Here is a 24,314-nt window from a genome sequence, read left to right as displayed (position 1 = left end):
CATCACTGATAGGTCAATCTGCTTACGTATTTTTTTTTGTTTTATATGCATATAATTATTAATAAATAAATATAAAATAAAGTTAATGGTATTAAAATTAGAGGTTTCATGCTCCTATAACAAAATACTTTTGTTTCGAATTTTATTAAATAACTTTATAACTGAATTAATAGATACACGGAAAACAACAAAAGCTTTAATTTTTAATTTAATTATATAATTAAAATTAACTTATCGAAAATCTGGATAAATTAGTGCCATTTTCTTAACAAAGATATCGTAATAGTTAGATATTAAAATGCAATATACAATTCCCTTAATTACTGAGCAAATAAAAATCGAAATAAAATTTTCCAAAATAAGAAGAATTTTTTTATTTCCCCCCCCTTTTAAATAAAATATATAAACGCAAATACACTTAATTCAAGTGTTTCATCGCAGCATAGAACAGCATTACTCTTTCAGGTACAATGACTTGACTACTCGGGAGTAAATAATTGAATTTTTGATATTTAAGTTCATAATTATGTCAATATACAATTAATCTAAAGGATGTTTCGTCTGAACACGCTTAACCAGTTAATTGTTTTTTATTAGTATACTCGTCATGGAAAAATTACAGCATTTTGTGTTATGACGAATTTATTCAATGACAATTATTATATTTTTATAATAATTGCTTAATTATTATATTTATATGTTTATGACAATTCAGATGCGCATTTTCAGAAGAGGTCGAAACAGTTACTTAATTAAATGTCTAGAGAATTCTTCATATTCTCATTTAGATTAAAACAATAATAAATGCCTTAATATAATTCGGATCTTCGTATATTAAAAATGTTTAGTCCCTCTCAAATATTTTAAAGCCTAGCTGCAAATATTTTAATTTTTGTTTTGTTAGGGATTTGTGTGAAATCTAGACTTTTGAAGTCACTGACGTAGCAGTGATGAGTGACATTAGAAGAACCTTCTTTTCAGTATTCAGCAAAGGGATATTTGATTTTACTAAACAAAATCCAGTTTTCGATTTAAAAAGAAATGTAGTTGTAGCTTTTAATCAGTCATTCTAGAGAGACATCACGTCATTCTAGAGTTAATGGACTTGACTGCTTTTGACGAGTATATTTGTCATGGAAAAGTACAACATTTTGCATTATGACGAGTTTATTCTGAGTAATAAGTAGCGATATTTTGAAGTTTGAATTACAATTTTAGAAAAAAAACTCAAACATGTTCGATAATTTCAAGATGTTTAAAATATTTTGAGGCCAAGTCGAAATCAAAGGAATAAATAAAAGATTATTATACGTTGTTCCATGCTTTACTCAATATCATTCTCTAACAGAAAATTAAAATAATTTTATGTTTCTTGTCGTTTATATGCAAAAAAAAATGTATGTTACTTTAACTGTAAAATGAATGCGATTATTGAAATAAAAAAATAAAAGTCATTATATTTATAATTAAATATTTATTATATTTGTTTAATACGTATGACAATTTAGAAACGCATTTTTCCAAAGAAGTCGAAACAGTTAACTAGTTAAAAGATCCGTTATGAAATCTCAGTGAGTATACAAAAAGGTGAATTTGGCGAGTTGTTATGGTCCGAACCCTAAAGCAACCCTTGGAGTCGATACCTCAATGGGATGATAATGATCTCTCCTCTTCCGACAGATATCCTGGAAGGGGGGTTTCGTAGAAATCCCCCGTATTTTACGGGTATGGAGAAGATGATAAAAGGGCTCTCAGCACTGGAGCGCGTTCTTTACCATTTTAAATTTTGGTTTTAGTTCTGTTGCAAGTTCTAATCTGTTCTTCGTTTAAATATTTTCATCATCCTGTTTCCGCTTGTTTAAAGTTTTTTTTAAATCTCTCAATAAGAATTTTTGCAAGATTTTTTTTCTAAAGTCTTGGATTATGTGTGCTTAAAAGTGCTTTGTGTTTGAAAATTATGTGTATTGAAATGTTCATTAATGGATAATCTGTTATTCCTAAATACTTCATCATATTCTCGGTAAGTGTTTTATATATATTCAATTTGGCAGACTTTATTCATTATTATTGACTTTTATTATTTTTATTCTGCATAATTTACAATATTGAAATATTATCTGAGCAAGTTACTAATTTTATTCGAATATTTTCGTAATTTCCACTGCGAATTTCAATTTTTTTCGAACTGTGCATCCTTTAAATAAACTATTAAATAATATATTTTTCTTGTCGGTAATTATATTTAATTCAACTGCAAATGTTTAAAATTAGTTGAAGAATAATGCTTCTGGCTATTTTTTAGGTAATTTTATTTCTCGAAATGACTAATTCTGCTAACTAAGGAAATTAATTATTTAGTACATTCATCGGTAGAAATTTTCCCTAACATTCTAATTAGACCTGGGATAATATTTGTAACATCAGAAAACTGAATATTAACTCTTTGACTCTTTGACTCTTTGTTAATTTGTACGCGTATCAAATTAACGCTCCTCAAATATAAATGAATCCTTCCAAGAGCTATGATTCTATTCGAAAATTACACATAATCCTTATGAGCTTTGCGCATTCTGTATTATAAGGTTTATTGAATCTATATGTCAGCATATTCTCGAATTGGAAGTTACTTAATTAGATGATATTGTAAAACAGTTAAGGGCTTAAGTGTAAGAAAAAAACTTCCAAAATTTGTAAGTAAGCATTTTCGAATCAATTAATTTCGTCCTAAATTATCCAAAAGTTGCAAAATGTTCATAATATACCGTTTTCAAACTAGAAATGAAATTCATTGAATAATCAATAGTTTTGTGATCATCAACTACAATTTAATTTTTATTTTCCTACGATTTTAGTAATATTACCGTATAATAATATAAAGTTTATTTTAAAATATTAAGAAGAATTTCCTGAATAAGTAAAAAAAATTCAATTACCTTTTATAGGAATTTAGTCTTTGAATTAAAAATGATCGGAAATCCTAACATGAAAATTTATTTTGGGTAAATGTTATTTATATATTATCTACATCACGTGCTATTAAAAAAATGTTTTGATTTCTAAATTGCATTTAATTCTCTATTTTTTTAAAGGAGTTATATAAGTCTGCAAGAAATACAGAAAGAATATTTTTTTAATCAAATTTAAACACATTTTTATTTTAAAAAATATATTATTCATTTGAATCTTTTCTATTTTATGTCGAAAATGTTCATATTTAAATACTTTGTTTTGTTTGCTTGTTTTTTAATTTTTCTGAATTAATTTTAAAATATTCATAAATTTCCAAATTCCGATAAACCAATTTCTTATCAATCGAGCTTTACACTCATAAATAAATTGCTGCTTGCTCAAACCGGATGACTGATATTTTTAAAGTTTTAAATCTGATTTACCGTAAACCTATGAAGAGGAGTTTTTCTTTAAATAATTAGCATTATAAGCACTAGGAAGTGGTTTAATTCATTTCCAATGTCATTGCATAAGAATTAGAAGAAATCAAAACTAAACACTGGTGAGGAGGGGGAGTTATTGCTAATCGGTAAAAAATGCTTTATTTAAAAAAAAAAAAAAAAATTATGTCCTCTTACATTCTTCTATTAAAACTGCTTCTTTTACGCATTATATAGAAAATAATATTTTGTTCTTTTATCAGTTTTGTCCTATATCGTATTTGAGCGTAAAATCCTAACAAATTGCTAGCATATTCACCGATTTAATTACACTTTTCCCAAATTTTTCTGAATTATTCGTTTCTTTGCCTTTACTAATCTAATAAAAATTAGAATATTTCAATCAACATTTATCGCAACGGTTATATTTACTGTTTCTGCAGTTTATTATAATTTCTGCATCTAATATCCCTTCATTTCAAACAGAATAAAATTAACTGAAGAAATATTTTGATAAATTCTAACAGTTTTATAATGAAAAAAAGTAAAGACCTTAAACAAGAGTTTAGATTCACAACAATATATACAATAATAATAAATCAAGCAAATTAATTAACCACCTAACTGTTTTGTACGAGTGCCATACGTGCATCAATTTATCGAATTTTGATAGTTGCAAGCAAAAAATAAACCATTCATAACAATTATAATTCAATATTAAAATTACTTCGAATGCATAGATAAGTCAATGGATTTCCATTTGAATCAAAATAAGTAAATATTCCCAAAATAGACGTTGTCGTCTTATTAGATAGTAAAGAAAACAGTTGTGGTTAAAAAGTAAAATCTTCGAACCTTATAATATCTTCCAGCTTATCCCTTTACAAATTGCTGGTAGAGTTAAATTCCAGTTAACTCATGTTCATTTATTCGAAATTGATTTTGGGACAAAAAGTACATAATGGGTTAAAATAATTAAATATAAATTTCAATTTTATCCAAACCTGATAATATTTGCAATTTTATTTATACCTAATATTTCCATAATTTTAAGAATTTAAAATTTTATTTTTATTTAATGCCAGAGCTATGTCCAAATATCAAAACACACAATTTTATTTAATTCTCGAAATCGTAGTTCGAAAACAAACACATCCACAAACAATAAATGTTTTTCGCACGCAAGCGCAATACCATCCCCCGATAACATGAAAATAAAATGCTTCACATCGCGCGTAAGAAATTTTTTTCACCCGTTTCCGCCACTATTAACAACCCATTGTGCTAGGTGAAAAGTCCGTCCCTATTACCTGTCTAGACGACGCCTGGGGGTGGGAAAAAAGGGAGCCACACATCCTTCTGGTCACTTCCCTCGCAGTCGCAATGAAAAGGGTTTTGGAGCCACCTATAGCAGCGTCTGGGATACACTAAAGAAAACACACAAGGAAAAAAATCTTTTAAGGTAAGCTATGTAGTAACTTATTATTTGCTTACGCTTTTAAGATCTTTGTATCTTAGCACTTAACCATTCCATACAACTGTAACGCTTTTTATGCATTAGTCTATTAGACGTATTTGATCAAACCAACATTTCCCCACTCGTTGACTACGAATTTGAATTAATTTAATAAAACCAGTTTTTAAGGTTATTTTTATTTATTAATAGATCTTAAAAATTACATTTAAAAATCTTATGTAGCTTATTTAAAAGGGTTTTCTCGGCAAAATATTTATAAACAAATTTTGCTTGACTTAATTCTTATCTTCGAAGCCTTGTACCATTCTGTTCAATGCGCTATATATATCCTTAATTTTCTGTCTATCTTTTATGCATACAATTATATAACAAAAAAAAAAAAAACAGTGTTAAAAAATAATTTAAAAAATTTTTTTAACATTATTTGATTATGAAGTTAAATATTAATTGCCACTACAATAAAATTTCAAACATTTTATTAAAAAAATCTTACTTTGAAATCATTTGAACATGGAAAAATAATCCAAATAATCGAATCTTGATCAGTAAAAATGGTAAACAGTGGGACGAAATGGAAATAATTAGAATTTTACTTCAATAACGAGATTATATGCAGATAACTATAACGAAAATATGTTTTAACTATTTTTTTAATTTACTAAAATTGGAAGAATTATAAGAAAAAACTTGATACAGTTGAAAAGACTATTTTTTAAGGTGAAGTAAAAGTCATTTTTATGATGCAATATTTTCGAAAACTATCTTGGAAAAACGCCAAAATTTCATTTAATTTTTAATTAATATTTTTATTTATTGTCTTAATTTGACCATCAATAGTACTCGCTTCTAGTCATTGAAAGTCCTTCATTTTCGTTTTAATATTTTCTGCATGCGATCCGATCAATGCAAATTTTAGAAAATATCTGTATTTCAGTTGTATTACGTTCAATATTTCAGCTATGTTAATAAAAACCAGGATATTTTAATGCGTGCATTTTCTTTTTTTATTATTATTGCTTAAATTTCGCGTGTAATGAAAAATTATAGATATATAACTTTTTCAAAATTACTATGATCAGAAGAAAATTGGAAACCATTCCACCATAAAATATTTGACATTAATGATTCAAATAGGCTTTCATTTAAATATTCCGAGTGTCCTTAATTTTGTATGCTTATATCTTAAATTATGTCACATAAAATTCAGCATCTAATATTTATATACAAATTGAAATTAAATTTGTTTGTTTTTTCCTCAAATATCAACACTTAAATTTATTAACTATAATCTTAAATACAGCATAATTGATCTTTCTCCAAATAATATATTTTAAATTTTAAGAATATATGTATGCATAGCATTTAAAAATTTCAATATTAATACATTTAGATGTCACACAAAATTTTATAATATATATAACATCTAAAATTTCAATATTAATACATTTAAATATCACACAAAACCGTAACTTACTGTTCCATTGCCTTTCATATCCAAGATTTCTTTAGTAGAGCATAATTAACTTTTCTATTTAATCTGACCGGAAAATAATGGGTGTTATATAAAGTTTAAGTGAGAGGATATATATATAGCTACTGATGAGCATTAGGCAAAAAGAAAAGAGAATCATTATTGACAGACAACATCTCAGAAAATGAAAGAAAGGTATACATGGCATCTATATTCATATAATGACCAAGTATCGGAAGAAAAATGTCGATACCCAGCGCCAAGAATCTACAGTCTGCTTTTCTTGGCGAAAACCAGTGGCAGATTTTGGAGTATATCAATCCTAATACACTTACGAGGCCCTCAAATAAATTGTCAATTTTAGATATCAACGCATCAACATGCTAATAACTTGTTTTCGGGTTTTTTATTATTATCATTAATATTTTAGTAACCTCGTGAAGATGTATATGTTTCTATTTATTTATTTTGACTCATGATTGTGTGGTGTCAGCTTTTTTATTGTTCATTCTCGAATTATGAAACTTTAGGCGCTTTTGCGCATGCGTCAAAAAATTCATTTCGTCCAAAAAAAAGGGGGACGAGAGGAAAGAGCAGGTGGTTACATTTAGCAATAAGGTGAACTCTGATTATTCTTGGAATTGGATGGCGTAATAACAAACTCGTCTAATACATGTATCTGATATACAACTGGTCTCGGGATCCTGAAATGAACACTACACAATATTTTTTAATTAGATACTCAGTGCTTATAAGCAATGTAATAACTAAGTGAAAGTATTACAAAAAAACCTGAACAATTTTATTTGATAAAGTGCTAATATCCAACAATTCATAAAATTCTTATTTTTAAAAATTTATTTATTTAAGAATTAAGTTAAAACAATTTTTTTAATCAACTTGCCTGCTGTCCCCCTCCAGCCGAATGGTTTTAGACAATAGCCTAGTCGGAATTCCGCGAATGACAGAAACGTTTTCTGCAGAAGGAATGTAACAGGAAAAACCTCTCAACCCCTATTTTCTAAATGCCCTATAATAATCAAATTATAATCCGCCAATAATGAGTTTCTAATATAATTCAGAATATTTGTTAACCAGTTTGCTGCCGCTTGCTTCGTCTGAGAATCACTCTTACTTTCTAAACAGATGACCCCCTTCTACAGTTAAGACATACCAAAGATGAGGTCATCTAATTAGACAGATGGTCTAAATAACTGGTGTGAATCATGGAAGCTACCGCTGCTCTCATATCACACGAATGAAATTCATTTCAACATGCAGAATTTCTTAATGTTTACACATTAGTCCTTGACATCGCCATTTTCTATCCACAGAATTGTAAGCATCAAAAGAAATTTCTACTAATACAACCCTGTGAATTGCTTTATTATGTTTAAAGTAAAATGTATGTTCGAAATTATATAAATCCTTCTATTTAGAAGTAAATAGCACAATAAATTAAATAATTCCTTTCTCTCATAAACTAATGTCATTTTTTCAACCTGATCGGGAGGGAGGGGGTGCACTGCCATGACTTACTATTAAGTCTTGACTAATTCTTAACAATGGTACCGTAAGAGCCGCCATGCAAGCAAATGTAGTTCATGCATAATTCCGAAGCTCCAAATGTCCTCCTGACAATGTATCATGGATGCTTAAAAAGATAGGTGCCTGTTCAGGTGGCGTCCTCATCATCTGATTAATTACCACTTGAATTTCCTTCACATTAACCCGCAATTCTAAAGTAGCCCTCATATTGCTTCTAAACGCGATATAAACGTAATGAAATTAAACTAAATTAATTCAGCCTAGTCCAATTTGCGATTTTAACTGATTCAAGAATCAAGTGTAAAATATGCAAAGACTTCAAATAAGGTTGAATTTTGGTACACTGAGCAAATAAAGTACATACAATTATCTACCACCATATTAACCCTGAATTATCATCATGGAATATTTAATCTGCTTTCTCATAAAATCCAAACCCTAATTTTTACAGTATATAGAAAAAAAAATTATATAGCATATTAATGTAACATGCTGCTTAATTGATAATATTAATGCATAGTTAATCGATGGGTACTTATATGTTGTAGTATAGTTGTAAAAATGAATGCAATGGTTCCATTTAAACCTTTGACTATGAATTTTAACTAGGGGGGGGCATTTATGTCCTTTTAGTTATCAAATGGTTAATTATAAACAATAATTCCTGCTTCTATTCGTCTTTCGATCAAAAATTACTTACTGTGAAATCTCTTGAATATAACGATTTTTAACTAGAATATATTGCGATCTATTCTTTTAAATTCATTTAATGGTAAGAATACAAAATGTTAATCTGGTTTCATTTTTTTTTATTTTGTTTTGATTACATACTGCCTTATAGTTCCATATTTGTCTCGGACACTGAAATATACTGTTAAAATATTTTGCATTATTGCAATACATTTTGCTGGAATATTATTACTTTTTACTGGAAAGGTTCTTAATGTGCAAGTTAAATTTTCAATTCTCAATCATTCGGTGACTTAATACTTATTATAAATTCGTATGAATGTGGGAAATGAGCCTTTATTGTGCTACATATGCTCATTAAAAACTCTTTCACAGAGTAAAACTTCGAAATAAATCGAAACTTACATAAAACTTAAATCAATATATAGCATTGTAGGTCGTTATTAGCATTTATTGATTATAAAATCGTTTCGTCTGTTCTTTTCCTAATGTTTTATGTAGTTTATCATTAATTTACATTATTTTGTATAGTGTTTTGTTGTTTTTATTTAGATGAAACAATTTATCTAAATTGTTCCTATTAATTTAAAAAATAGCTTTACTTAAATAGAAATTTTTGGTGACTATTTTTTCATCCTATTGATGGTTTTATTTTTATTTATTTATTTGAATATTTTTAAACATAAACGAGTTTTTTTTTAATATTCTAATCAATTTCTGTTTGTTTGTTTCTTATGGCACTTGCCACTGACAAGCCCACTGTTACGAAGACAGCGATTTAAGCCTGAGGGGAACGTCTCTTATTTTTTATAGCAGCGCCAACTAGGGCCAAGAGTACGACTTTGCCACTCACGCATCACTCATTCGCTTGCACAACCCCTTTTTACAGGAGGGCACATTCACACATCTCACAGATAGAACAACAGAAGAACAACCATGCCCAAACCGGGACTCGAACCCGGGACGCCCAGATCACGGGGAAGACGCGCTACCCCTATGCCAGGACGCCGGCTAATCAATTTCTAACTTTTTTAATGCAATGAATAATTCTAAATAAAACGGTCTCGCCTATACAGCATCAACCCATACACACATTCTTCTTTATAATTGATAGAGATAATTATCTTGTGTTACTGATAATTATAAACACTGCGTACGATTATTAATAACATTCTGTACAATTATTTTCTTCTTCTTTCTCTGATACACGTATTTACTTTGGCTCACTTATTTTTCAGAATAATATCATTTATGATGTGTTTTTTTTACTTTATGATATACATTTATTTTTGTGTCTTAGCTGAATGCCAGATATTTTTCTTGAGATACTTAGAAAGCTGAATCTGCAGAAATTCTATCATTTTATTTTATTCTCAATTGTTTCATTTTCGCTTATAAAGAAATGTTTGAAGATCTAGAAAGTATTAAAAAAACTGCCTTGCGATTACGCACTTTGAAGGTTTACAGCAGCAATTTATTTGGTTAATAATGTCTAAATTATTTAATTAAAAATATGATTTCTTTTAAATAAGCGGTAATTTGCTAAAATTAATCCGGAATTGAATAAAAATGATTGTAAATAAATATTAAAAGGATAAATTTTTACCGTACCGTAAAACTCGAAAAAGAAGAACCGTAAAAATTTTAAATTATTTTGAAAGAAAATTTGTAGAATTATTTTCCTCTTGATTTTTAATAAAATTACAATTGCCTCAATTAATATATGTAATTTATATAAATTTTTTATCCTTAGCTTCAAAAAATTATTCGAATATGATCTAATTTTATATATATGCTCTATTTTCAATTTTTTTCATTAGTTAACTAACAGACCCTGAAAAAAATAAATTATTGCTACTTGTTTTTTTTTTTTTTTTTTAATTTTAGTTTTGAAATTTAGTATATAGATTTAACACCTTAAGTGGATGTATGCATCAAGTTTGAAATCAAATCTTTCTAGGGGTTCTCTGTCTTTGGTCTCTACATTTACAAGCATATAAACGCTATCATTCAAAAACACATTGACTGAAATGCGACCTTGAAATCACAATTACAGCTCTATGTCAAATTTTGATTTCAATGGTGGTAAAAAAAAACTGTATAATTTAAAAATACAAAATACACATAAATGGTGGTTCAAAATATGTATTTGGATTTCTGATCCATGTATAATTTCAGCAATAATTTGGCAAAAAATCCGCCAAAGACTGCACTCAAATATGTATTCAAATTCTGGAACATGATTCTTTGGTAAAATAAACAGCACCGATTCACCAATGGCAAATGGGTAATAAATAATACACAAATATAATTTATAACATAGTATCAATTTATAAATTGGCTAAGCAAAAACTTAAATTTACTACAAATTATAGTTTTCTACCTAATTAATCTTTTCTAGATAGAAATATTAACTAAAGCAAGTAATTGCTCTCTTTTTTTCACCAATATTTGATGCAATAACCCACTTTAATATGTTTCATGACAGTTACTTTAACAACATTATTTTCTAAAATAGTAAAACGCATAAGATATTAATTTAAACCTTATTTTTCTAAAGATTGAATTCTTCGTGTCTAAGTAATTTACATATTCAAAGGTAATTTTTTTTAAATTTTGGCATGTAATTACAAAATTGTTTTTAAAAAAATTATAATGTTATGCATCAAATGCACTTTCTTCTTTTTATAGTGTCTAAAAATAGACTGGATGAATCGAAAAGATCAAAACAAACTTTAAGTGGGATGAGGCATATCAAAATAAATCATTTTCAGAATTCAAAATTAGGAAGATAAAGTCAGAAATGCCGTTTGTGCAGGATAATGATGGTAGAAGAGTCAAAACAGAATAAAATAGATATGACTTACGAAAAACATTTTAAAACAAAGCAAGAAGTTGCTTCAAACCTATAAGTATTCGATTGCAGTTAGGGAAAGACCGATTGCGAATAATCAAGCAACATAAATTTAGGTTCAAACACATAAACAGCTCCTTATAGATAAACCATCCGTTTAAAAATCTTTCTCGGTAAAAAAAAAAAAAAAAAAAAAAAAATGCCTTATGGAAGGAAACAGAAGTTGCAGAAGTTGCTTCAAACCTATAAGTATTCGATCGCAATTAGGGAAAGACCGACTACGATTGATCGAGCAACATAAATTTTGGTTCAAACACATAAACAGCTCATTATAGATAAACCATCCGTTTAAAAATCTTTCTCGGTAAAAAAAAAAAAAAAAAAAAAAAAAAAAAATGCCTTATGGAAGGAAACAGAAGTTGCAGAAGTTGCTTCAAACCTATAAGTATTCGATCGCAATTAGGGAAAGACCGACTACGATTGATCGAGCAACATAAATTTTGGTTCAAACACATAAACAGCTCATTATAGATAAACCATCCGTTTAAAAATCTTTCTCGGTAAAAAAAAAAAAAAAAAAAAAATGCCTTATGGAAGGAAACAGACTAGCATTTTAAGGGAAAGATCATACTTAAGATTAGAATCTTGTGTAAAAAAAAATTTCTGGAAGGGTTTAGAGATCAATAAAAAGTACAAAGTCGACTGTAAATAAGACGTTTGGAGCTAAACTGTACTGTTGTACACCGTAAGATTTTATTTTAAATGTAAAATGAGAGCTAATATTTTCAAATTTTAGTTAATTAATTTCAGAGAAAATAAGTTTTAGTGCAAATTACTACTTAAAGATTTTCTTGAGAAAAAGTTTTAAAAGAATTTAAGAAATAACTGAAATTTCTTAAACTCATTTATTCATAAAGTATTTGAATGTAGTGAATTTTTGAACCCAAACTTTGACCATTTTAAACTCTATATATAACTTATATTGTGCGTAGCGTTCATAACAGTGATTTTACACGATAGTCACCGAAGGCAAAATGATAATTCGTCAATAAATTTTTCGTAAGTTTTTAAAAAGACTGGTTTGGTTTGGTTTGTGTTGGTTTCTGGCACAAGAGCCATGCTTGGCTATGCTGCGCCAATCAAATGGTAAAATTATACAAAGGTTTGTAAAACATTCATTTGTTAAAAACAATATCAGGGGTGTAAAGATAAAAAAAGAAAAGAAAAATGATGAAACAAACTCGATTAGAATCTTAAAATTTTTAACTATAATTCATAAAAATTCAATGCAAAGAAATTATTCATTTCATCTCTCATAATACAAAAGGAGAAAAAAGATGTCAAATGCAAGTGAAAAAGCCAATATCTTTTAAAAAATTAAAAATATTTGGGTGGTATTTTAAAAAGACTGGAATAAGAGGTCACAGATAGAGGAAGTATACAAATGAATCAATTTATTTAATTCTTTTACTTAACCGGTTTAGAACAAAATGTTTTTTTTAATATATATATATAAATCAAACATTCATATTGAGCCCGCACTTCAGATGCGATCAACTTTATAGCCACAGTTTTTCCAGATAGCAAAATATTGTCTATGATTTTGCCCCCCCCCCTTCTATATCTGACCCTGAATGTTCCATTGCTTGTCCTTTTCCATCCGCCATACAAGGCTTGCCATGCACTAATGTATATTTCCCATTCCGTTTTACAGAATTTCGTTCTTCTTTCTCATCAATTTTGATTAAAGACAACTAGAATTGTATATTCTCGCTATGCTTAATAATGACCTCTAATACGTACACTTGGCATTCCCGCTGTACAGGGCCATATATTAAACGGACATAGCAGCCAACAAGGGGTTTCGTAAGCATTGGGGACTCTAATATGTTTGTGGTAATTTCAACATCTAACGTTGCGCTTTCATTTGATTAATTATTGTATTCGAACATATTCCGTTTAGAATAAATATTGGATAAGTTTTTGAATATTGCTTAAAGAATTTTTTTAAGGTTTTCTAAGCTGCTAGTAGACTAGTACTTTTTTTTTCAGTTGATTGATACAGTCCTAATAAACTGAAGAATTAAGAATGCTTTAAAAAAAGCTCTATTTATTTTTTATAATTTTGTTTCCGAAAATTAACTTTAGATTAAAGAAAATTATTGATGCAATTTTCTCTATTTTAATTACTAAAACTTATTCTCACACTCATTCAATTAAATATTTTTTCATTACAATTTGTCTTAAGATATGTTATTTAAAAAATGTTTTCATAAAGATTAAATTCAATGAAAAAAAATCTATATGTTTTTTTGTTTGTTTGTTTTTTAAATTTCAGTATGTGGGGGGGGGGGGGAGATCTCGAAATCTTGAATTGTGTAAGGACCTCTACAAAGCCTAATCCTGCCTTACGTATGTAAAAGATTTGTAAGAAAATGCTTGACCTTTTCTTATTATTTGATAAAAACATTTTCTAGTTTTTCGTAATCAAAACTATCTTATCTCAATGATACTTTGCAAAAAAATTTTTAATGGAGTAGAATCTTAAATGAAGCTAAAGGACCTTTCTTAAATTTCAACAATTTGTGCAAATAATTTTATCAGACTTTTTTCTGTATTTTTCACATGTATTCAAAATGTATCATTTATATGAAATAATTCGAAATGCAATCTACAGTTGAATAAAATGAAGAAAAGCTCATGTCGGAAAATTTCATATAATTCAAGATTTTAGTCGCATTGCAATACTTAAAACAAATGAAAAAGTATATTTTTAAAGAATAATTAAATCTGAAATAGTTATATTTGATTTTTCTTTACAGACATGTCTCCATTCAACTTCAGTAGACTTCTCCAGCTCTTTTATGTTATCCTCATCATCATAAGCGAGATTGCTGCTGACGAGAGTTTCGATTATGATTTGATTCTCTCTCCTAGAAACAATTCTCGGAGTCGCCTACACACCCATCTGCCTTCCGAATCTAGGACCAAACGACCCAAAAAAATCCACAATCGAGAAGGTGGCAGCCGATTTTTGACAAGAAGAAATCAGAAGGCTAGAAAAAAGAAGCTTGACAAATCTTCTTTTTTAGGTCTCATGGGAGATGACTTCAAAGTAAGTATATGCAACTAATTACTGAAAAGCTTTCTTTCTTTCCCCCCCCCCTCTCATTTTAAGGCCGCGGTAGCCTGGTGGTAGGGTCTCGGCTTGCGAGACGTAAGGTTTCAGGTTCGTGACCCGATTCCACCGAAGAACCGTCGTGTAAGGGGGTCTGTTGCACGTTAAATCCGTCAGACCAAACGTCCTCCCGCTGTTGTGGTACGGTATGGAGAGGTGGGAGCCAGCCCAGGTGTCGTCCTCGTCATCTGACCGAGGTCCAAAATTACGAGGTCCGTCTCAAAATAGCCCTAGTGTTGCTTTACAACGGGACGTTAATATAACTAAACTAAATCCCTCTCATTTTTACTTTGTTATATACGAAGTATAAAGAAACTATAGTAATCATTAAAAAATATTATCTATAAATTTTGACGAATCTCTACGTTTTAAACCTCCCAGAATTCGAAAAGCCCATTTTTGGAAAATGTCTGTCTGTCTATCTGTGACAAAGATAACTATAAACGATTTGAGTTAGGCGCTTGAAATTTCATACATGGTCTTTACACCAAATTTGAAGATTTTTTTGACATTTTCAGTACAATCTGTTGTTCAGAGGAAGTCCGTCTGTTCCGCTGTTCAAATATAAGTTAACACGTTAATTGCAAAACAAAAAGAACTAAATAGATAAAATTCGGTATACAGATATAACACAATAGCGTAGATAGCTGTCAAATTTTGAGCCAAATCCAATTACGAGTTGACTATCCTGTCGATATGTACTTTCAAAAACAAGTAAACTCGGCAATTCAAAGACGCAGTGACTTGAATATATTAAATTTGGGGCGTGATTTTGAGATTACAAGTACAGTTTTGTGTCAAATTTTTGTTTCAATCTGTTCAGAAAAACGTGTCTAAAACATAAATTCGGTTTTTGTATGCTATTAAAGCATGCCAGGGATTACTCTCCAAATAACTCGCCAAGGATATAGATTCAGTAAAAATGCTAAATTCATGCCAAAAGTTAATATTTTGTAACTATTGTACGCCACTGCCATTTAAGTGTTTCTCTGATAGAGAGTATGCGAGAAAGTTGTGGAGAGACTACTCCCTTTGGTTCTTTAACTATCCAGCATTGGCTATCCTAAATTGTTCTACTATTTAATTTCTTTTAATGCCTGTAATTGTATACAGTTTGTATTTGTTATGTAACCTAGAATTGTTCGAGTTATAAAGCGCACAAATATATATTTTTAATTGTAGCGTTATTATTACTTCCTCCAACAAGAATGATTTGCTTTTCTTCTTGTATATGCTTAGTCTCAACTGATTAGAAATCTTCACGATTCTAGAAGCTGGGAAATGCATTGATTTTTAAGCTATAATTATTCAAGTGCATTATGGCAATGATATTTCTAAAGAAAAATTGGGGGGGGGAGTGCAACATTAGCAAACATTCTCTCTATATCTTTTCATTTTAATACATACTGTTTAAGAATTCATTTAAGAAAAAGAATATTTTTATTATTAATTAATATTAACAGTACTTTTCAGGCAGACCTTCTGTTCTCAGAGATCTTCTAAGAAAATTGTATTTTAAAATATTTCAGATCTGCTGGTTGTTTTACATGAAATATCCGAAAATTTTCATTTATATGTTTTTACATCTGCATTTAATATCTGACAATATGATTTTAGGATTTCTAATTTCATTTTGAATAGTGTTTAAATTAAATTATTAATTTAGCTGTAATAATGTATGTAAAGTGATATCTTTATTGAAAGGACTTGAGTAGCTATACTTTTTTAAGAACTTATAAAGTGCTAAAGAAAAATATTTTAATTTTACCAAAAGATATTATTTTTCATACATGAAAAACCCTTTGGTATAAAATAGTTTATGAGGGTTGTCTAAAAAGTATCTGATTTTTAGCCAAGAACAATATATTATTTAAGTGACGAAATTGGGATACTAATCCCCTTCAAAGTAAGCCCCTTCCACCTTCACGCATTTAGCCCACTGATCCTTCTACAGCCGAAAACACTCCTGGAAGGCTTCTTTTGGAATGGTGTTCATTTTCTCATGCATTCTGAATTATCCCTTCTCTGCTCTCAAAACGGAATCCTTTCAACGACACCTTCAATTACGGAAACAACCTAAAATCGCAAGGAGCCATATCTGGAGAGTAGGAAGATTTGAAGACGACTGGAATTCTGTGTTTCGCCAAGAAAAATTCAGAGTCGGATACTTTTTAGACATCTCTCGTATTTAGATATCACAGGATTACCAATTAAAAACTTCAGTTCACCCACAATCGGTTCTCACAAATTTCCTTATTTTTTCAGGAGCCTTGGATGACTTACAAAGAACCAAAAAAGCCAATAATATCGATTCCTCCAGATGAAATCCGGAACCTTACTGCTATCAAAGGTAGTTGGGCGACCACAGAGCTAGAAAGCGAATTGGCCCGCCTAAACCTCACAGCTGACTTGACGAAGTTCGCTCCAGAACTTTTACCTCATGAAGCTCTGGTCCGCCAGTATTTACTAAAAAGAACTTCCTGTCCAGTAGAATTCACGTGGAAAGATTTGGGTAACAAATATTGGCCAAGATGGGTGAGGCAAGGAGAATGCATAAACCGAGGAGGTGTTTGCTCCTTCCCTCCAGGAATGATCTGTGTTCCAGGAGTTTCGACAGTTGTCCATCTCCTTCACTGGCAATGCTCAAAACGAATGGATAGGACATCTAGAAGTGCTATCAATTATGATGATGGATATTATATAGAATATAAGAGACCTGTAGCGGCAAAACCTAAACCTAACGGCAAAGCTAGAAAGATAGATGTGTTTAAACCACCTAAGATGGAGACTTCTGTTCTCTACAAGAAAAGAGTTCCTCCTCTGCCATCTGCTATTCATCTGCCACGGAAAACAAGACGATGTGAATGGAAGAAAGTGCCTTATCTAATAACTATCGATTGTTTCTGTGCTTGTTAAACTAAATTAATTATTAGGGGCCAAATATTTTTGAACTTCCTACAAATTTCGAGAATATGCACTTTTTTGTATTCTTTGTATTGATATATTAAAAGATATTTAGTAGATTGACTGATTTTATACCAGTGGAAATAAAGAAAACATGTAAATTTTCGAAAAATGGTATAAAAATTATCTATACTCTTCAGAATACTTTTTATTTCTTTTGAAATATTATTATCAAACTGGTGGAAGATTTTTTCATCGTGAACGATATTTTAAATTTTATTAATATGTGGAAAAAAGTTTCGATAATAGATATATTAGCAATTTCAAGAACACTTGCTTATATACATTATATGTGCCGTAATCTTATTGATCCTGATGAACCGATAAAGTTTAAACACTTCATGTTAAAGGATGCCACCCAAATGATGTATTTCAATTTTTTAAATGTTTTATCTCTTTGTAATGCCATTGAATTAAATACTTTCAAACTGGTCTGGGATTCAAATAACATTGAGATAAAATTTGTAACATTTGCAAGAATCTTGTAATTACATAATATTACACTGACAAATGTTATAGATTATGAAATTAAAAGATTCTTGCCTCATTTATTTTTAATATCTTACAAAAATAGTAAAATAATCATAATAATATGTTTGAATTTCTTGTATGCTGTCTTTTAAACATTTTTATTCGCTTTTAAATATATTTTAGCTTTTGTCTCTTAAATGTCACCAATCATACCACATGTATCATCATCAATCATACCACATGTTTTTTTGTTTTTTTCTATTTTCATGGCAACAATATTCATATTGTTAAAATTTGGAATAAGTCTTATAGGAGAACTTTTTTTTATATTATTGATACAAGTTGTATATTATCAAATAAAAAAGTTTTTTATTTTTGTTATGCTTTTGAATGGAATCTTACTTATTAATGATTTTTTTTATTTTGAAGAACTCAAACCATTGTCCTAAAAATGAAATAAAGCCAAGCCTTAGGAAAGCGGGTACAATATACAAAATATATCCATATTTTGTATATGAACCGTATCCAAAATAGGTACAATATGCAATAGATGGCTGGTTACTATCTGTAAATTGAGACGCAAACTTACTAAATTTGACATTAAATTACTTCTTAGGTTGTAGATATTTAGTAAAAAAAAAGATATATAAAAATATTTCCTTATAATATAAAAGATATAATTGTTAAATTTTAATAATTATATCTTTTATTATTAAAATTCAGTCTTAATTTTAACATTTTCCTCAGCAATTTCGAACCATTTCTTCGCACAAAATCCGTTTTAGCAATTCAAAAATTTAACTTTTCGGCTTTATATCTGCACAATTTTTTTTTAATTTTATTAAATCTTTCAAAATATTATAACTATATAGTGCAACAATAGATTTCATGGTTTTACAGCTTTATTTATACTCATTCACTTTATGATGCATCACTTTAGAATATACTTTATCATTGCTTTAATTGAAAATAAATTTAAAAATATAATATAAAGACAAACAAATTGCATCATAATGCTTCGGACTAGAAGTTCGAAAACCCTTTACAGTTTTTCATTTATACATAACATGGCAACAAATTTATTTACTGGTTGATTAAAAGCAGATACATTTTCTAATATCAAACTTGAAATATATAATCTTGAGCTGAATTTTATATTGTCATGTTTTGTTTCAAATTTTTAATAATGAGGTTCTTCTGGCTTTTCGATGTATTGTATGAGCAAAAATTACTAAATCTAGTTTTTATTATTATCTTGTAACAATTCCAACGTGAGCCCAAATTATATCCATAACCTTTTCTTATATAAATATGGTTATGATAAGTTCAAATTTTGTTTAATAGTTATTCCAAGGAATTGTCTGTTAAGAAAACTTAAATCTTAACATTTATATGTAAATTTTAATAGACATAAGTTATTGTCTATTAAAAGTTCTGGGGGGAAATGTAAGGCTTAAGAATGATTTAAATCGGAATACCATATGTAAGCATCCACTGTCCACTTTCAGAAATGTTTGTCAGAGTTATAAAAAATTAAACATAAATAATGGTAAAATAATAGTTGAAAAACTTTAGTATAAAGTTTATTGAACTAAAATTTTTTAAAACGTCTTAAGAATTAAATGAAGATTTTAAACAGTAATTATTTGACATTGTTGCTATTGGCGATAGGCGAGGATCGAACTCGCAACCTTTGGGTTCGTAGCCGAGTAACAAGACCACTAGACAAAAGAAATTTCTCATGTCTCGTAGCTGTTATCTGGCTTATAAAGAGTCACCACATTACTCCCCCTTCAGTTCGTCGGAGGTGAGACGAACGATTTTTTTGTCCTGTTTTTGCTGTTATTAGTGGTGATATATTGGCTGTTGCGCCTTATCCATTTTTTTTTTATTGGCTGATTATTTATCAGCTTCCTTTATTTATTGGCTGATTATTTATCAGCTGCATTTTTTTTTTTCTTATTGGCCGATTATTTATCAGCTTCATTTTATTTATTGGCCGATTATTTATCAGCTTCATTTTATTTATTGGCCGATTGTTTAACAGCTTCATTTTTTTTTTCATTTTTTATTGGCTGATTATTTATTAGCTTTGATTTTATTTATTTCTGGTAGAGGGCGCTACAACAGTTGTATGCAGGTGTTTTTTTTTGCGTATCACGTTATCGGGTCACCAATGTTGCTATTGGCGATAGGCGAGGATCGAACTCGCAACCTTTGGGTTCGTAGCCGAGTAACAAGACCACTAGACAAAAGAAATTTCTCATGTCTCGTAGCTGTTATCTGGCTTATAAAGAGTCACCACAACATCATTTTTTGTTTGAAAGCTAAATATAATCAAAAGTTTATTGGGAATGAATTTCAGTTTCTTTTCTATAGTTTACCTGTTTCAGATAAATTCAATTCAATCACTTAATATAAAATGTTACAAAAATCAATTTAAAATTGCGTTAATCCAAATTTGTTTTCAAAAAAAATTTCTATACTTATAATCTGTTACCAATCGCAATGGCAGCTGGAAATTTCCTCCAGAGAATACAGTAAATAAATAAAAAGAAGATAAAAACCGAGTAACTCATGCGCACACAGAGTGACAATAGAAAGTGGAAAAAGTACAAATTTCCAGTCTTTTCATTCACATTTTCCAAAGAGTCCGAATTTTTATTCTTTTTCTTCCACTTCAAATCCAATGGACCAACACATAGAGCTCAATTGGAAGCTATTGTTGTCAGCACCCCATATTTCAAACCCATTCACAATTCGACAATAGAGGGGGTGGGGTCTGGCTCTTTTGCTACTTGGAAAAATACTCTTTTATGGAATAGAATTGTTGAAGCCCTTCTTAAGGGCAATAACCTATAGATATATATAAAGAACACATTACGTATATGTTTCAGATATTTGTGAAATATTTCAGCAAATAACGATAGAAAGGGAAGTATAAGCTTTGAAACTTTTTTTAAAGATTTTTAGATACCGATTAATAATATGATACTTTTAAAAGAAAATCATCATTTACAAACTATGCACGGACAAAATCATCGTCTGTGGAAAAAAATCAGATTTTACCAAATGAGTAAAAATAATATTATCGTCTGCGAAAAGATTAAAAAAATGAATTATGCTTTAATATAAAATTTCAGCAAAATTTTAGATATAAATTATCGTTTGCAGTTTAGAATAAGCATTTTTATTGATGCAAATATTGTTATTATATATATCTTTTGTGAATACGATATTATTTTACAAATGGTTGCTCAAGTTAGTAAAATATTTGAATCGCTTCTATCATACGTGATAAAAAGTTTTATTTTTTAGATTTAATTTAATGATAGGTCTAAAAATACATATTATTTACATTTTAATACAAGCTAAATGCAAAGCCAAAAACTAAACCTTATTTGTTTTTTCTAAATTGATGATGCTGCACTTATTTTATTCTTTTGATTATTTGGGATGCGAAAATATACCCTGAAATGATATTCACTTCACACACTTTTACCTGGCGTTACGCCCACTAGCATCATCCGATGACCATCCGATATTGCTTCATAAATGCGTAAGCTACTGGGACAAAGATTATTTTGTTGTTGATGATGATCATTAAACATCTCACATTATGGTGAAATTCTTGGTACTATATCAGACTGATACAAACATTACGGTAAACGATTTTGTTATTTAAATATTAATCTATATAAATTAATACCCTTGCATGTTTCTCTAAACCTTAATCTAAACCTTTTTAAAGAAAGAAAAAAAATATATTTGCATTTATGACTTTAAAGCGGTGAATGCTGAAAATAAAAATTGAATTGAATAAGTTATCTAATTCGTATTTATTTTTATAAAAAACTCGGCAAATATATAGGTTGATTTTTAATCTGATTAATTATCATTCATATCTTCAATGACTCAATTGTTTGATTTTTATATGATTAATTATCATTCATATCTATCAATTTATTAAATTATCAATTAATAAATCAATTGTTTGATTTTTAATATGATTAGTTATCATTCATATCTATCAATTAATTAAATTATCAATTGATAACTCAATTTAAATACAAATCATTCTTCCTAATTCCGATTTCATATATTGGAATTAAACCATTGCGATTATCTAAAATTAAATGATTATGAAGTTTCTGAAATTCAAATCAGTGTCGATCAATAGTTCTCTTTTAACCAGTTTTCTCCGTAGCTTTGTCCCATTTTTATTTTCTGTCATATGTAGATACTCTCATTTATTAACTATAACTACATATATATGCGCCAGTTTATTGTTATTGTATTTATAGATATCCTATATAGCAAATTCTTCAATGACTTCCGATTGAAAAAAAATTGTTGAGATGTAATGAATTATTTTATATATTAAGCCAGAATTTCAAAAATATACCTAGCCCAGCCAATTATCTACAGGTTGATTTCAAGAGGTAATACTTTCACTTTTTTTTTACTACTAGAAAAATACTGTTATTTAGATGCAGCTGAGAAATCGAGATACCATCTGGCATTTGGTGGATCTCGAGTCATTATGACAAATCAACAAAAATTTGATTTGTAAAATTTATTCAATTGTAATCTTTTGCCTAACTGATTACAAATAAAACTCTAAACTTGATTTTTGCTTTTTACCGTTTTTTTGGCGAAAAAAAAAATCTTTTTCTCATTTTTTTAAACAACTTTTACTACTTAACTTCTATATTTTGGTTTCATATATATTTTTTTCCAATTTTTTTAAGCAAATATTTAAAGATATAAGTATTTTTGAACGTTTAACAAAAAAATTCTTTTCGAACATAGTCACATACCAATGAAACGTTATTTAAATGATCTGTTAAATTTTTACTTCAACGTCACTTCATTTTTTATATGTTTTTAGTCATCTCGATGAATGCGTTTCAAAAATAAACCTAAATATATCATTATATTTCACTTTCTAGGCAAATATTGTACACAATTATATTTACCTTTACCCAATTTTTTAATTAGTATTATTGAAATTTACTATTTTAAAAAACATTAAACTAATGCTCATAGCTTAGTTAAAATACAATTCTATGAGGTCAACTAAATACAAAATTATGAATTTTTCTGTACTTTAAAGCAACGATTGAAATACAAACCATCCCTCCTTTTATGTCTGACAGAAATTTTTATGTTTAATGATCAATTATACTAATATACTTTTTATAATACGTAATTCTATTCATTTTTATCAAATAAAAACAACAACAAAATAAAAAGAAGAATATTATTTTTCTTTTATTCTTTGAAGCTTCTATATATAACGATGTTACAAATTATTCTAATGTATTTTTAATTGTTATAATAATTCATTTCATTCCCTTGCAAAGCTATAGTTTGACATTATATTGACATTCAATTATAAATAATTATTATTTTTTAAAAATTATAAATTTTTTTGATCATAAAGGAAGTATAAAATAAAAAAACAAAGCATCATCTGTTTTAAATCGATCAATAGAAAAAGAAATTTTCAAATAAAACGTAGCGATTGTCAGGCTAAAACCTCTTATGATTTGCAAACAAATTAAGCATAGAAATTATCAATTGCTGTTCACAATTTTGTCTTGAAGTAGCATCAATTTTCGACGTTCAAGAACACTGCTCAAAATTTTCATTCAACAACATTATGTTGATTATTTCTAATTAAAATTTATATCAAACAATGATTTTAATAAAAAAAATTAAGGCTCTTAAAAACACAACAATGTATTAAAAATCCTAATTATTTTTCATTATCTACTACATTTCTGTATTAATTTATTATTATTATAAACACCACGGTAGGCTGGAATAATTATTTTTCTCAAATTCTCTACTAGGTGGTGCCACTCGCATGAATAAAAATTTAATCAAATTAATAGATGAACTAATAATTCTGATATTGTTAAAATAGGTTATCATCAAGAAGACATTTGTTTTTAAAATTTCAAAACTCTATCATAAATTGGGAAAAATTAATAAATTTATTACAAAATTCCTTTTTTACAAACTTGAAAAAAAATTATTTTTAAATGCTAAAAAAATACTTTATTTAATATAACATCGTACTTTTTAACAAATATTTTAATATTAACAAATTATTTAAATCAATTACTGAAACATGCAAATAAAAAAATCTGCTTTTTCTTCATTTTTCCCACAAATGTGTTTTGATAGAATCCTTACATCTGCTGTTTTCCAAGCTCAAAAATACCTGATATGTTCCTGAAAATGGTGGAAATCCATTTAAAAGA

At 28.4% G+C, this 24,314-nt stretch overlaps 1 protein-coding gene across 1 annotated transcript; it reads left to right on the top strand.

Annotated features, from left to right (window-relative positions):
• The first annotated feature begins 1,882 nt into the window (after positions 1-1,882).
• On the top strand, positions 1,883-17,575 carry LOC129984648 (uncharacterized). The gene is made up of 4 exons (XM_056094567.1): positions 1,883-2,020; positions 4,678-4,851; positions 14,252-14,544; positions 16,873-17,575. Exons 3-4 carry the CDS (start codon positions 14,254-14,256, stop codon positions 17,521-17,523), a joined length of 942 nt encoding a protein of 313 aa, XP_055950542.1. The 5' UTR covers positions 1,883-2,020; positions 4,678-4,851; positions 14,252-14,253; the 3' UTR covers positions 17,524-17,575.
• Positions 17,576-24,314: the final 6,739 nt, after the last annotated feature.

The sequence above is a fragment of the Argiope bruennichi genome, chromosome 9, assembly GCF_947563725.1.
Source record: "Argiope bruennichi chromosome 9, qqArgBrue1.1, whole genome shotgun sequence".
Classification (NCBI taxonomy): Eukaryota; Metazoa; Arthropoda; class Arachnida; order Araneae; family Araneidae; genus Argiope; species Argiope bruennichi.
This window is presented reverse-complemented; position numbering and strand designations above follow the sequence as displayed.

Excerpts from the sequence above, each read along its gene's own strand:
- LOC129984648 (XM_056094567.1), top strand. The coding sequence starts at position 14,254 with ATGTCTCCATTCAACTTCAGTAGACTTCTCCAGCTCTTTTATGTTATC. Across the intron at positions 14,545-16,872 it reads TCATGGGAGATGACTTCAAA|GAGCCTTGGATGACTTACAA; the intron begins GTAAGTATATGC and ends TTATTTTTTCAG.